This window comes from Aethina tumida, chromosome 3 (genome assembly GCF_024364675.1).
Source record: "Aethina tumida isolate Nest 87 chromosome 3, icAetTumi1.1, whole genome shotgun sequence".
NCBI classification, from domain to species: Eukaryota; Metazoa; Arthropoda; class Insecta; order Coleoptera; family Nitidulidae; genus Aethina; species Aethina tumida.
In genome coordinates, this window is record NC_065437.1 from 22,953,203 (window position 1) to 22,966,147 (window position 12,945).

General features: G+C 29.5%; 4 protein-coding genes across 5 annotated transcripts; 2 read left to right on the forward strand and 2 right to left on the reverse strand.

The window, feature by feature from the left end:
* Nucleotides 1-1,001: 1,001 nt before the first annotated feature.
* Nucleotides 1,002-1,920, reverse strand: LOC109597006 (oligoribonuclease). The gene is made up of 4 exons (XM_020012628.2): nt 1,808-1,920; nt 1,670-1,755; nt 1,456-1,617; nt 1,002-1,397 (listed from the first exon to the last, which is right to left on the reverse strand). Exons 1-4 carry the CDS (start codon nt 1,875-1,877, stop codon nt 1,053-1,055), a joined length of 663 nt encoding a protein of 220 aa, XP_019868187.1. The 5' UTR covers nt 1,878-1,920; the 3' UTR covers nt 1,002-1,052.
* A 302-nt stretch (nt 1,921-2,222) lies between these two features.
* On the forward strand, nt 2,223-5,268 carry LOC109597003 (retinal dehydrogenase 2). The gene is made up of 10 exons (XM_049964234.1): nt 2,223-2,360; nt 3,121-3,327; nt 3,384-3,549; nt 3,730-4,034; nt 4,088-4,190; nt 4,249-4,433; nt 4,489-4,653; nt 4,715-4,872; nt 4,925-4,999; nt 5,060-5,268. The coding sequence occupies exons 1-10, from the start codon at nt 2,331-2,333 to the stop codon at nt 5,127-5,129; spliced, it is 1,464 nt and encodes a 487-aa protein (XP_049820191.1). The 5' UTR covers nt 2,223-2,330; the 3' UTR covers nt 5,130-5,268.
* A 1,631-nt stretch (nt 5,269-6,899) lies between these two features.
* LOC109596983 (uncharacterized) lies at nt 6,900-10,243 on the forward strand. The gene is made up of 4 exons (XM_049964212.1): nt 6,900-7,008; nt 7,086-8,198; nt 8,758-8,805; nt 9,114-10,243. The coding sequence occupies exons 1-4, from the start codon at nt 6,900-6,902 to the stop codon at nt 10,241-10,243; spliced, it is 2,400 nt and encodes a 799-aa protein (XP_049820169.1).
* A 636-nt stretch (nt 10,244-10,879) lies between these two features.
* On the reverse strand, nt 10,880-12,575 carry LOC109596995 (uncharacterized). 2 transcript variants are annotated; one of them, XM_020012617.2, is made up of 3 exons: nt 12,025-12,575; nt 11,481-11,662; nt 10,880-11,428 (listed from the first exon to the last, which is right to left on the reverse strand). In XM_020012617.2, the coding sequence occupies exons 2-3, from the start codon at nt 11,652-11,654 to the stop codon at nt 11,021-11,023; spliced, it is 582 nt and encodes a 193-aa protein (XP_019868176.1). In that variant the 5' UTR covers nt 11,655-11,662; nt 12,025-12,575; the 3' UTR covers nt 10,880-11,020. The 2 variants fall into 2 exon arrangements, with proteins under 2 accessions (XP_019868176.1, XP_049820676.1); XM_049964719.1 differs by lacking the exon at nt 12,025-12,575 and having other exon boundaries at nt 11,481-11,901.
* Between the last annotated feature and the right edge of the window lie 370 nt (nt 12,576-12,945).

The following is a 12,945-nucleotide window of genomic DNA, read 5'->3' on the forward strand; positions in this document are numbered from 1 at the left end:
CATTTAGATGACGCAAGTCTATCGCATTCAGTAGTTTGCAGAACTGCATCCTTAACACTGTCGACAAGCCCAGGACATTTTAAATGGAGATCTACCATTAATGTTGCAATTTTGTGAATGACACTGAGCCCATCATGAACTCAACATTAGATTCTTAACAAAAATAATTTTCTCTGATGAGGCAACTTTCACCAGAATTATATTTTTAATATGCACATCAATATGTATAAGTTGATGGAAACCATAATACAAAAAAATCACCACCAACAATCCCTAAAACATACATTTTTCTTCCTGGTAATTTGGCTGGAGAAATGTATATTCAATTTCTAGAGACATGATTTTTCGAGTTCCCGGAAGATCTCCCACCGAACGGAAGACATGAACTTAACGCTCCTATAAATTGGTCTTCAAGGTTATTACACCTTAGTTAGATTATTATTATTATTTTATTTGCCAATCATAGAACAATTATATTAAAGAATTGAAAAGACTAAATTTATGTATTAATACAAATGGGTTATTTTGTAATATGAATGAAATTAATAAAGAAATAAAAATAACTAAATATTTTTTATTACTTAATTATCAAAACTAATCAATTGTCCCTATCATATCTACTTGGTTTTGTATTCTATGAAAATCATTTTAATTTCTTCACACATTAAAACTGAAATATTTCAAAAACACTTGTAATAACCAAAAGTATACCTTTTTTCTTCTAAATTATGCACAAAATATGAAAAAAGTAGTTTTAAAAATTATTCAGTGGCATAGAAAATAGGCAAAGAAACACTGCTGCTGTATCATTATGGACAAAGTTTACATCAAATTGCAGGTATGTAATTTAGGATAATACATGCCAAATGCAACTTTTAAAATTTAAATTATTTGATATTTTTTATGGGCAAATTATGACCACCTATTTCAGAAACACCTTGTTCATTTAATATAGAAATGCAATACTAAAACAAATACAACTTGTAAATAAAAACAGCCAATAGGCTTTAAAATATATTGAAAGTTCAATGTGCAATCTACATCTAAACATGTTAAAATTTAAGGAAGTTCTGTTTATAAAATTTAAGTTCCTCTACACTTTCCTTAATGTCTTGAAGTGCCCTGTGAGTATATTCCTTCTTTGGAATTGATTTGTACAGATCAGGATTCCATCTTCTGCAGATCTCTTTAATAGTAGACACATCAATTAACCTATAGTGCAAATATTCATTTAATGTGGGCATATATTTCTTTAAAAACATTCTGTCCATGTATACAGAGTTCCCTGCTAATGGACTGGCCTTTTCAGTAACATGCTCCTTAATAAACTTAAGTAAGGTATGTTCGGCATCACCTACTGTGATATTGGATTTCAGACAAGCCTCAGTTAATCCTGTCTGCAAGAGATTGAATTATTGTATCCCTCATTTTAATGTACTGTCAATTTCTACTTACTTGTCCATGTTGATTAACACACCATTCATTCATTTGATCTAAGATGTCTTTGGGTTGATGTATTATTAAATCTGGACCTTCAGCTATGACATTTAGGTCTGAATCTGTTACCAAACATGCTACTTCCATGATTTTGTCTTGTTCTATGTTTAATCCCGTCATCTTAAATTATTATTAGATGAAGTTTTAATTAAATAATTAACGTAACGTTTACCTCCATGTCTATCCATACTATTCGATTTATTTCCAAGTCTAAAGGTTTTTCGTTTTCTACTTTTGTTATTACATGGTTTTCATACGCTAAAAATGACATATTAGACACTGTTAAATATTAAATGCTTTACCAACTTACTCATTGCTCTGGGCGATGCTTTTAATACTTTCGTAAAATTGTTCACCAGTTTGGTAATAGTTCTATGCATTCTAAAGAAACTTTATGTTGAAAGCATTCTTTGTTAAATTGAGGTTAAATAACCTATTTAAATTAGTTGTAGGCAACCTAGTTTACTCATAATTTAAATTTTCATTTATTATTAAAATGTAAAATTATTCATATCATACTTAAAAGAAATGTTAGACGTGTATTTTAAGTATAACTTTAAGAGACTTATACCAAAGATTAAATATATACTTTATTTATAAAATAATTAATGTATATATATTTAAATTATTTTAAATTGGAAAAATAAGATACATTGGTATATTTATATATATTTGCGAATATTAAATCATTGATTTGCTTTATCTCAACCTTATTGTCATTAATGAATATAAATATAAATCTGCATTTTAAGTTATCAATATTGTTGTTCTCTCCAAGGAAGAGTCCTCATATCTATTTCAAGTTTCACTTGTGTTACTAGCTATTTTCTAAAATGGATACTGTTCGTGTAAAATATACTAAGGTAATTTTTGACTTCTCTCATATACTATTTTTAAGTGTATTTATTTATTTACAATAATTTTTAAGAAGTGGGTATATTTGAGGTTAAGGTCATTGCTAATCATACTTGAACCTTGAAAAATTTTTCGGGTAATATTTTTACCGAAAATTAGTGACACTTTATCCTAGGACCGCAATGAACTCATATCCAAGTGGTCGGAAAAGGGAGCTTTAAATTATAAAAAAGTAAAAATTAAAATTAGGTATAGGGTAACTTAAGCTTCAGCTTCAGTGGTCATATTTTCTATTACCTGGTGTCAAAATAAAATAAATTATGAATTTCATAAAAAATTTATATATTTTAATATATAATTTTAATTATGTTTATTATCATAAAAGAGAACATTTTAATTAAGTCTTGTTTTTCATTTAATGAAAATAGTTAATTCACTAAAAGTAACATTTTAAATGTTTGTACTTAAAATTTATTTTAAAAATATTAATTAATAATTAAAAAAAATATGAAAATTATCATTTTAAATGTGTTCTATAAGGAGTTTATTCTGTTTTGCAGTTTGAAGTGTTGACCCTTTAATGTAAGATAATATGGGTAAACAATTGTATTTCACTTGATATGAGTTATTTTAGAATGCTTTTATGTTACTGATAAGAAATTTTAAGACTAATATTCCTTTTTAAACCACATCTGTTTTAACGTAAGAAAATTTATTTGAATATTATATACATTTCTTATCAAACATTAATGTACCCTTCAATTACAGCTTTTCATCAATAACGAATTTGTTGATGCAGTCAATGGGAAAACATTTCCCACTGAAAACCCAGCCACCGGGAAAAAAATCGCCGATGTAGCGGAAGCTGAAAAAGAGGATGTAGATTTAGCGGTGAAAGCTGCTAAAGCCGCATTTGCCCGTGGATCAGAATGGAGAAATATGGATGCATCAGCTAGGGGAAAACTTATTAACACTGTAAATCACACAATTTTTTGGGAATTAATAGTTTATTAACGTCATTAATTCCATAGCTTGCTGATTTATTGGAGAGAGATGCTAAGAGGCTTGCGGCATTGGAAACTCTCGACAATGGAAAACCTGTTGAAGACTCCCTAGTAGAAATTCAAGCTTCAGCTGATCTTTTACGTTATTATGCCGGATATTGCGATAAGATTTATGGAAACACAATACCAGCTGGTATATATTTAATTGCATGTAGTACTGTGTCTGAGAATATTTTCAAAGAATGGAAATTAAAAGTTTTATTATTTACATAGGGTAGTTTAAAGTTTACATTGTATTTTCAACCTTCCTTTCAATTTAATTATTAACTTATACAATTTCACCTCTCTTCAATGTTATGACGTATGATTTTAGATGGCAATCTCTTCTCCATGACGAAGAAGGAGCCTATTGGAGTTGTGGGACAAATAATTCCATGGAACTACCCAATACCAATGGCTATTTGGAAATGGGGCCCAGCTTTGGCTGCTGGTTGTACTATCGTCCTCAAACCAGCTGAACAAACGCCTTTAACATCATTGGAACTAGCTGCGTTGGCGAAGGAAGCTGGTTTCCCCAAGGGTGTGATTAATGTCATTACAGGATATGGACCCAGTTGCGGCGCACCGTTAGCTTTACATAATGATGTCCGAAAAATTGCTTTCACGGGATCCACCGATGCAAGTATCATAATAAATACAAAAGAATAAAAAATGAAATAATATTGTTTTAGATTGGACATAAAATTATGGAATACGCTGCTAAATCAAACTTGAAAAGCGTTAATTTGGAACTCGGCGGTAAAAGTCCCTTGGTAATTTTTGATGACGCCAATGGTAAATATTTTTTAATAAATCTCTATTTTTTATTCTTAAATACAATTTATATTATTAGTGGATGAAGCGGTGGAAATAGCTCACAATGCCATTTTCGCGAATCATGGACAAAACTGTTGCGCTGGCTCCAGAACTTTCGTACAAGCGGGTATTTATGATGAATTTGTAAAAAAAGCGGCCAATATGGCTAGAGAGAGAAAAGTTGGTGACCCATTTGCCCCAGATACACAACAAGGTCCCCAGGTTAGTCTCTTAAAAACCTTTTTCTTCTTTAATAATAAATATTATCAACATTTAGGTTGATAAGCTCTCATTGGATAAAATTTTACGTCTTGTTAATACCGGAATACAAGAAGGAGCTAAACTGCAAACAGGAGGAAAACAGGTAGGTACAGAGGGATATTTTGTGGAACCAACTGTGTTTTCTGAGGTGACCGACGAGATGACTATCGCAAAAGAAGAGGTAAAATTATTTTTGTAATTCTCTGAGGAGACTAGAATATATATATTTTTAAATGATCTAGATATTTGGACCTGTTCAGTCTATATTGAAATTTAATACATTGGAAGAAGTCATTCAAAGAGCAAATAATACTGCTTATGGTTTAGCTGCTGGAGTAATAACCAATAATATTAACAATGCCCTTGTATTTTCACAAGCAGTAGAAGCTGGATCTGTATGGTAGGGTATTAGTTATATTGTTTCCCACTAGAATTATAGGTACTAATTATAGGGTCAACTGTTATGATGCAATTACTCCACAAACACCTTTTGGAGGCTTTAAAAAGTCTGGATTAGGTAGAGACTTGTATGTATTTTATTTATTATACGTGACATAATAAATACCAACTAATATCTCTATTTTTAGGGGGGCTGAGTCGTTGGATGGATACCTAGAAACAAAAACAATCACCATTAAGTTGCCTTGCAAAAATTGAAACAGTAATTTTAAAAAACTTCTGTGTTATAATATAATAATGTATACTATATATTAAAAAATAATAATACAATAAATATAATAATATAATTTATATTGATGAATTTTTCAATAAATATTGTAATATAAATAATATAAAATACTTGTTTACTTTTTAATATCCCCAAAATTAACCTTAACCTTTATTTTATTTTATTAAGCTCTTGCGTCAATCATTTTCCTATTTTTAATTTGCTGATTACAACAAAAACACTTTACAACTGAAGTTTAATAATAATTTATTATCATAATGATTATTATCTTGATATATATCTCGACAGTCATTGTAGTAAATATAATCATATATCTAAATTATCAAGTTTATAAATCCTTCGAATCTTAATTGTTGACTCAAAATTAATATCTTCGTCTGTCTGTCTGTCGTTTAGTTTAGTTATTAAGAGACTAATATATTCTGATAAAGATTATATTTTTCATCATTTCAATTACATATTTTTCATTATTATATATCGTTCGTTTTGGAAAATAATATTTTCTTTGTGTCATTTTGTACAGTTTATTCCACAAACTACTTGATTAAAAAAATAAATTCCTAAGAATTTACTAATGAAAAAAAATAGTCAAATTCAGATAAAAAATACAAATCATATATGGGTGTCCAGCTTTCAAATGGGCCACACTGTATATACTCAATAAATAATACAATGAATTCTTATCCTTAATTTTTAAATTAACAAATATTTGATAAGTTAATTAAATAAGTAAAATACAGATAACCAATAAAAAAGATTTTTGCACATTAGCACTTCAGCCACGTGTGTCGTTTTTATCAAATATTGTAACTTCTTGATCATTATTTTATTTTAAAATTATTTCAATTGTATACCACGCCTGTATCTTGATTATTTTAAATTAAGTGCGTGATTGACGGATGCGTGACCTAATATATCTTGTTCATTTTTATTGTAATTTAAATAATTATGTTTCAAAGTAATAATATTCCTTATTTGTCACAAAATATAAGAAGACTTGAGTAATATAGTATGTTTATTTACAGAAACTTTTGAAATTTATGTATAAAATGGTTTTACCTTTTATGGGCAAATATTTTGCATAGTTTTAAATTAGATTTGAAGTAAATTGTGGGAATTTTGAAATTTTGTTATCTTTTGACGTTAATGAATGAGATATTAGTAAGGATAAAATATGATAACATGTTTAATTTATTATACATATAGAATAACATAAAATATGCATATCCTTTAATACAAATAAAATAAATTATCCTTCTTTAAAAGAATATCATTTTCAAAAAAGTATACTTAAAAATATTTATTGTTTAATAAATATTTTTCATATTTACACACCATTTTATATTAGACATTTTGTATATCTCTACGATACACTTTAATGTGTGTATTTTTGTCCAATATATAAGATACGCCTAGAACATAGAGTAAAAAGACCAATATTTAATTTGAAAAACCTGAATGATAATTTTTATCCTTTTGTGATAAAATTATAAATATCTCTAACAATTGATATAATACTCCTAGACACAAGTTTCGTATACTGTCTATCTATTATAGATAAAATGAAAAATTGTAATACTATATATTATACATCCAATTTTTATAAATAAAATTTTGTACTATATTTAGATTAGGAAATAATATCTACCATCTTGATAAGAAATCAACAAATTTTTTATAATAAAAGATCACAATAACAAATTTTGATTTAAAGTATAGTTTCTAATCGATTGTTTAACATGTTACGTTTCCTTCTTTTGATAGGAGTTTTCCACTCGTCTTTGGGAATTGCAATTAATTACACTGTTTCAGGTATGTTAAAAAATAAGGAAACTAAAGACTCTACAGGTACAGATATATAATTTTTATTTAATTATTAATTTTTTTAATTCGTATAATATGTTAAATATAAGTATTCTTCGTAGGATGTACTCTAAACATAGACAGCAGTCATGCGGAGCCAGTAATTGTAGATTCGAACACATTAGAATATATTTACCCTGATTCATCTGAATTAGACATTTCCTTAAAATCAGGTTCGAAAATAATTCTGGGTTGTCCTGGTGCAGTGTTAAACTATGGATCAAGTACATCGAATGTAATCGAAGCAACTTGCATATCTGGCAGCACCTTCCTAGTCGAAGGTCAAAATGTATCCATAAGTAACCCTAGTTGCAGTAAAAGTTCTACTTCTACTGCTCGCTACACTGGTAAAACTTGTGAGAGTGATGGTGTCGAAATAGAAATTGGATTTGCTTTGAATTCCACTGCTTTCGTAAGACTTATGAGAATTTGTTTCGACGACAAACTCAAGTCGCCCTTGTATTCGTATTACCAATTAAAAGCGAAAATTAACTACGCACAAACGGGAGTTGCCCGACTAAATTTCAAAGAAGGAAGTTTTTACGGCCTGGACAGTTCCCTTGACACTCTATACGAGAGAAACGTACAGAAAACCACAATCAATAATCAAGTGGGATTGCCCGCCAATTCCACCCAGTATGTTCACGACACTTCGGATTTTTATTTGGCAAGAGGTCACTTAACGGCAAAAACAGATTTTGTGTATGCGAGTCAACAGAAGGCAACATTTTGGTATGTAAACACCGCTCCACAGTGGCAGACTGTTAATGCTGCCAATTGGAATTCCATTGAAGACAGTGTGAGAGCATATGCCTTTAATAATGAGGTGGATCTTGAGGTTTACACCGGAGTCTACGGTGTTTCTACGCTACCAAACGAGGCAACAAATAAAGCTAATGAATTGTATTTAAGTCGGGATGACAATAACAACGTCGCCTTGCCAATACCTGCAGTTTACTGGAAACTTATCTACAATAATAATACAAAAGAAAATGTAGTTTTGTTTAGCGCAAACAATCCTTATGAATCTAATCCAGGAACAGTTTGTGAAGACGTATCGGATTCTTTAAGCTGGGTAACATGGAAAAAGGATAATCAAACAAAAGGAATATCATATGCTTGCAGCGCAAAGGGATTGAATAAAATTATAACGTATCTACCAGATCTCGAATATGGTGACTTAATAATATAATAAGTGCCTTAATATTTTTGTAATTGGTTAATATTTGATTGTTATATACAAGTAAAATATTTAGTATGTACCACTAGATATTAAAATTGTAATGTTTTAATACTTAATTTATATACTATAAGAAATTTAAACATTTTATATTATAAGATATTTTATAAAAAGATTATTTGGACAAAATTTGCACAATTTTATATTAATTATCCTCCAGATAACAAAAACTTGAAACACAGTGAAGAATACATTATACTTTTCTTTTCTTGGTATGGTATAGGACCTTTACAGAAAATTATTGATAAAATGGACCACGTTATATATAAACATATAATGAGAGAAGTAATGGAACGATTTGTCAACGATAATTTACCAGTTATATGAATTTTTATGCATTATCCGAAGCATGCGTTAAAAAGATAAGATGTATACATATTTAATCGTTCGTTTTACTGAGGGGGGATAAAATAAGTTTTAAAAGTCACAATTTAGTTTAAAGTCTACAGTTTCTATTTAGATTTCCAATATGATACGTGTCTTTCTGTTGGCAGGGTTTATTCACTTCTCAGTAGCATTTACCATCAACTATACAGCGACAGGTTTGTTTAATATTTAATTATAAATTTATATTATTTATCAGTTAATAGAGTATTCTGTTGTTTTAATAAATCATAATTAGACATCTGTAAATAATAGCATCATAAAATAATTTGTATAAATTAAAACTTCATTTTAACTAATGTTTTGTCCCATTTATACATAATTACGAAGAAGTGATCGAAAAGACATATTCCCTATATGTTTCGTTAATATCAAAAATTAGATTTTCTTTAAACAAATTGTCATTAATTAACTTATAACTATACATATAAACAATGACAATTAATATAAATCAATATATTTTTAGAATGTTCTATAAATGTTGATGGCAGTCCAGCTGAACCCGTGATTGTAGATTCAAGTACCTTACAATATGTATATCCAAATTCATTCGACTTGGACATTTCCTTAGAATCTGGATCGACAATAATTCTCGGTTGCCCTGGATCCACCTTAAACTATGGGCGCAATACAGCCAGCATAGTTGAGGCTACTTGTATATCAGGAAGTACCTTCCTTGTGAATGGTGAAACTGTAACGTTAAGTAAATTCTATTGCAACAACATACCCACGTCAACTGCACGAAGAACGGGAAAAACTTGCTCCAATAGTGGAGTTGAAATAGAAATTGGCTTCGCTTTGAACTCCACAGTTTTCGCAAGGGTTATAACTGTTTGTTTTGATGATTTACTTAAGTCACCATTGTACTCGTTCTATCATTTAACTTCAAAAATTGACTATGCCCAAACTGGAGTTTCTCGGCCTAATTTCAAAGAAGGGGACTTTTACAATTTGGATGGTACGGTAGATAAACTGTATAGCAGAGCCGTGCAAAAGAAGACAATTAACAGTCAGGTTGGCTTACCTGTCAGTTCAACGCAATATGTTAAAGATAACAACAATTATTATTTATCTAGAGGTCACTTAACAGCCAAAGGTGACTTTGTGTATGCACACCAACAAAAGGCAACATTTTGGTATGTGAACACAGCTCCGCAATGGCAGACCTGCAACGGTGCAAATTGGAACTCAATAGAAGACAGTGTTAGAAGGTATGCTTCTAATAAAGGTTTGGATTTGGATATTTATACAGGTGTGTATGGTATTTCAAACTTACCCAACGAGTCCACAGATGAACCTGTAGATTTGTACTTTTATTTGGATACCAATAACAACGTGGCGTTACCGATACCGGAAGTATATTGGAAACTCATCTACAATCCACAAACGACCGAACACGTTGTATTGATCACCGTAAATAATCCATACGAGTCAAATCCCGAACCAATTTGCGAAGACGTTTCAAAATCCTTGACGTGGTTAACTTGGAGTAAAAACGACCAAATGAAAGGTATATCTTATGCCTGCAGTGCAATTGGACTAAATGCGATTATTAGTTCTATACCTGATCTCGATTATGGTGATTTATTGTTGTAATTTGTATTGATAATTTGTACTTTAACCATAAATAAATATATCTTTATATTTATATTAGAAAAGTAATAAAATGAATTTTATTAAAATTTTAGTTTAAATGTGACCAAGAAATAAAATGATTTTTGTTCTAGAGTTAAGAAAAAAAATATTATTTATACATTTTATTATTATATCCTCCACCATTTTTTAAAATAAGTTGGTTGACAATTTTTATTTATGGTGGATGCGGACATGATTTTATTTGTATAATTTAAGTTAACATTAGATATCTCACAAAGGTTTTAATATGTTACATTTTGTAAATAATTAAAGGTGAATTTATTAAGTTAGTTTAATTAATTGTAGAGCATTTTTATTTACTTACTGAGGATTTAATTGAAAAAAAATAAAATAAAATTTATTGTAAATATATTGTAAAAACAAAAGTAATGTACAAAACTATTAATTGAAAAATAAACAAAGTTTTTACAAACAGCACTATCACTAACTAATTAAAAATTTTATGTAAAATTACTTATTAATTAAACTGAAATTATCATTTCACATTTCATTAATATCAATCAATATCTAAAATATAAATCAAATAAATGTTACAAACTATCTATCTATTGCAACTCAATAAATCTATAAAGAACGGAATTTAAAACAATCTATTTTGGTGAACATATGGTAGTCGTAAAATAATAAATATTTAGGACAAGTTCGACATTTTAGTAGGTAAACCACAAACATATCTAACAATTAAATTACTATCTATACACTAAATAACGAAAAGTATTAATTACTTTCAGAAATTCCATCCATAGAATCTAATTCATCCGATTTTGTGTCTTCAATATCCTTTTCCATCGACTCCACCTTTTCAACCTCTGTACTACTTGTATTATCACAACATTCCGCTTTCACCGTAATTGATGTGGTTTTCAGATTGATTGTAGTTGGAAAGTTTCTATTCTGCGACTTATTTTTATACAAACTTTGATTTTTATTGTACATGGCTTTACACCGTTTCGCATACAGCAGTTTATCAACAGCAGAGAAAAAGTTATTCTTACTCAACGTCATTACGGTGTGGAGGGTGGCTGGATGCACTTCCGGAAATAATTGCATCAGTCTGATGAAATAAAAAAAATGACTGGATGACTCTTGCATTGAAGGGCAAGGTTTATGAGCCTCGTGTACCACCTAAAAATTTATGTGCAAGTGGAAATTACTGTATTAAATTGATGTAACGTACCATGTGAGTCTTTCCTGTTTGTTTTGTAATACTATCTGTCTCCGATTTTTTCGTTCTTTTCTTATCTGGTAAAGGATACGGCTGAGATGTAATCCATGGACACAACGTGCGTTGGGGAATTGGGTGTCTACAAAATTTCTTCCGGGGTTTTTCCACCTCGGGTGATGCTTCCATAACTTTATCTACATTTTTAATAATCATAATCATAACAAATAATTAATTATTCTAATTTCTAATTATTTAAAATTGTTAGCAACCACACATATTTAGATGGTTTTGTGCCATGCTTGTTAACATGTATAGTTGTCAATCATTGATTGGTGAAAGTTGTACTTCACTTATTTAACTAAATTAAACGAAAATATCAAATACTAGATATTAAAATGGGAAACATGCCATATGAAGAAGAAGATTGTCAAGATGGAATTAGGCTCTTGAACATAATTATAACTAATGGTTCCTAGCAATTTGTGCAAATTTCTTTAACTATTTATAGTACATTGAATAAATGTAGAAGATTTATCAAACAGGATGAAACTGTTACCTTCTCGGCTAAATGCTTGGTTTGGCTTTGGCGATGTAATTCCAATATTCAATCAACCGTATTTGCGGATCAGTAATAGCACCACCAAATGCATATCATAATTGTGGAGACCAAAAGACTTTGTGCTAATACAGTAACTGGGCAATCTACAACTTGCCAAGAAGCTGTTGCACTAGGTGGTGTCTCTAAAGTCTCAAACGTATACTATCTTGACTCATGGTAGTTCCTGTGACTCGACCAAAGCCTCATTTCCTGTTCTGTCTGGACCAGTCTACGATATTCAATCAAATAGCCATCATACGACTCAACGAGCGGTTTCCCCAGTAGCAATTTTATTCTAAGTCAAAGCCTTCATTCAAATGGAAATAAATGACGAAACACTACATGTCTTTGTTCTTTGAACACAATGATTAATAACTACTAATTAAAACTAATTGAAACGAAATTCTATCACCAAAGAATAAACCATTAATAATAAAGCAAAAATTCTTTAATATTAACGAAACAGAAAACAGAATACATTGAATCGTAAAATAAATAAAAGTTTTATCAATATGTATAAAATATTTTTTGGAAACATTATATTGACATCTACCAAGTGTTTATACATTATTTTCAGAAATTGTTTATAAAGGGGTAACAATAACTATGTGTTATGGTTGAAGTTTAATCTAAAGTAATTTAACAAAGGGTTACTTACGATTGTTGTCTCTGACTGAAAAAGTCTATTTGAGTTAAATCAGTACAATATTTAAACGTCAAAAATACTGTTTACATAGAAACGTTACTTTGTTTAATTTTTTTAATTATCATTAACCAATTATTTGCTTATTCTTCCAGTGTGGTTTGAGAGTTTAGTTGCTTTGGTTTGATATTTGACAATTTTTTTTATAACTTCAATTTAATTGGAGGTGTTAATAT

Excerpts from the sequence above, each read along its gene's own strand:
- LOC109596983 (XM_049964212.1), top strand. The coding sequence starts at position 6,900 with ATGTTACGTTTCCTTCTTTTGATAGGAGTTTTCCACTCGTCTTTGGGA. Across the intron at positions 7,009-7,085 it reads GGAAACTAAAGACTCTACAG|GATGTACTCTAAACATAGAC; the intron begins GTACAGATATAT and ends TATTCTTCGTAG. Across the intron at positions 8,806-9,113 it reads CATCAACTATACAGCGACAG|AATGTTCTATAAATGTTGAT; the intron begins GTTTGTTTAATA and ends ATATATTTTTAG.
- LOC109597006 (XM_020012628.2), bottom strand. The coding sequence starts at position 1,877 with ATGCATAGAACTATTACCAAACTGGTGAACAATTTTACGAAAGTATTA. Across the intron at positions 1,756-1,807 it reads AGCATCGCCCAGAGCAATGA|CGTATGAAAACCATGTAATA; the intron begins GTAAGTTGGTAA and ends TGTCATTTTTAG. Across the intron at positions 1,398-1,455 it reads GTGTTAATCAACATGGACAA|ACAGGATTAACTGAGGCTTG; the intron begins GTAAGTAGAAAT and ends AATCTCTTGCAG.
- LOC109596995 (XM_049964719.1), bottom strand. The coding sequence starts at position 11,687 with ATGATTATGATTATTAAAAATGTAGATAAAGTTATGGAAGCATCACCC. Across the intron at positions 11,429-11,480 it reads AAACAGGAAAGACTCACATG|GTGGTACACGAGGCTCATAA; the intron begins GTACGTTACATC and ends ATAAATTTTTAG.
- LOC109597003 (XM_049964234.1), top strand. The coding sequence starts at position 2,331 with ATGGATACTGTTCGTGTAAAATATACTAAG. Across the intron at positions 4,191-4,248 it reads AATTTTTGATGACGCCAATG|TGGATGAAGCGGTGGAAATA; the intron begins GTAAATATTTTT and ends TTATATTATTAG. Across the intron at positions 5,000-5,059 it reads TCTGGATTAGGTAGAGACTT|GGGGGCTGAGTCGTTGGATG; the intron begins GTATGTATTTTA and ends CTCTATTTTTAG.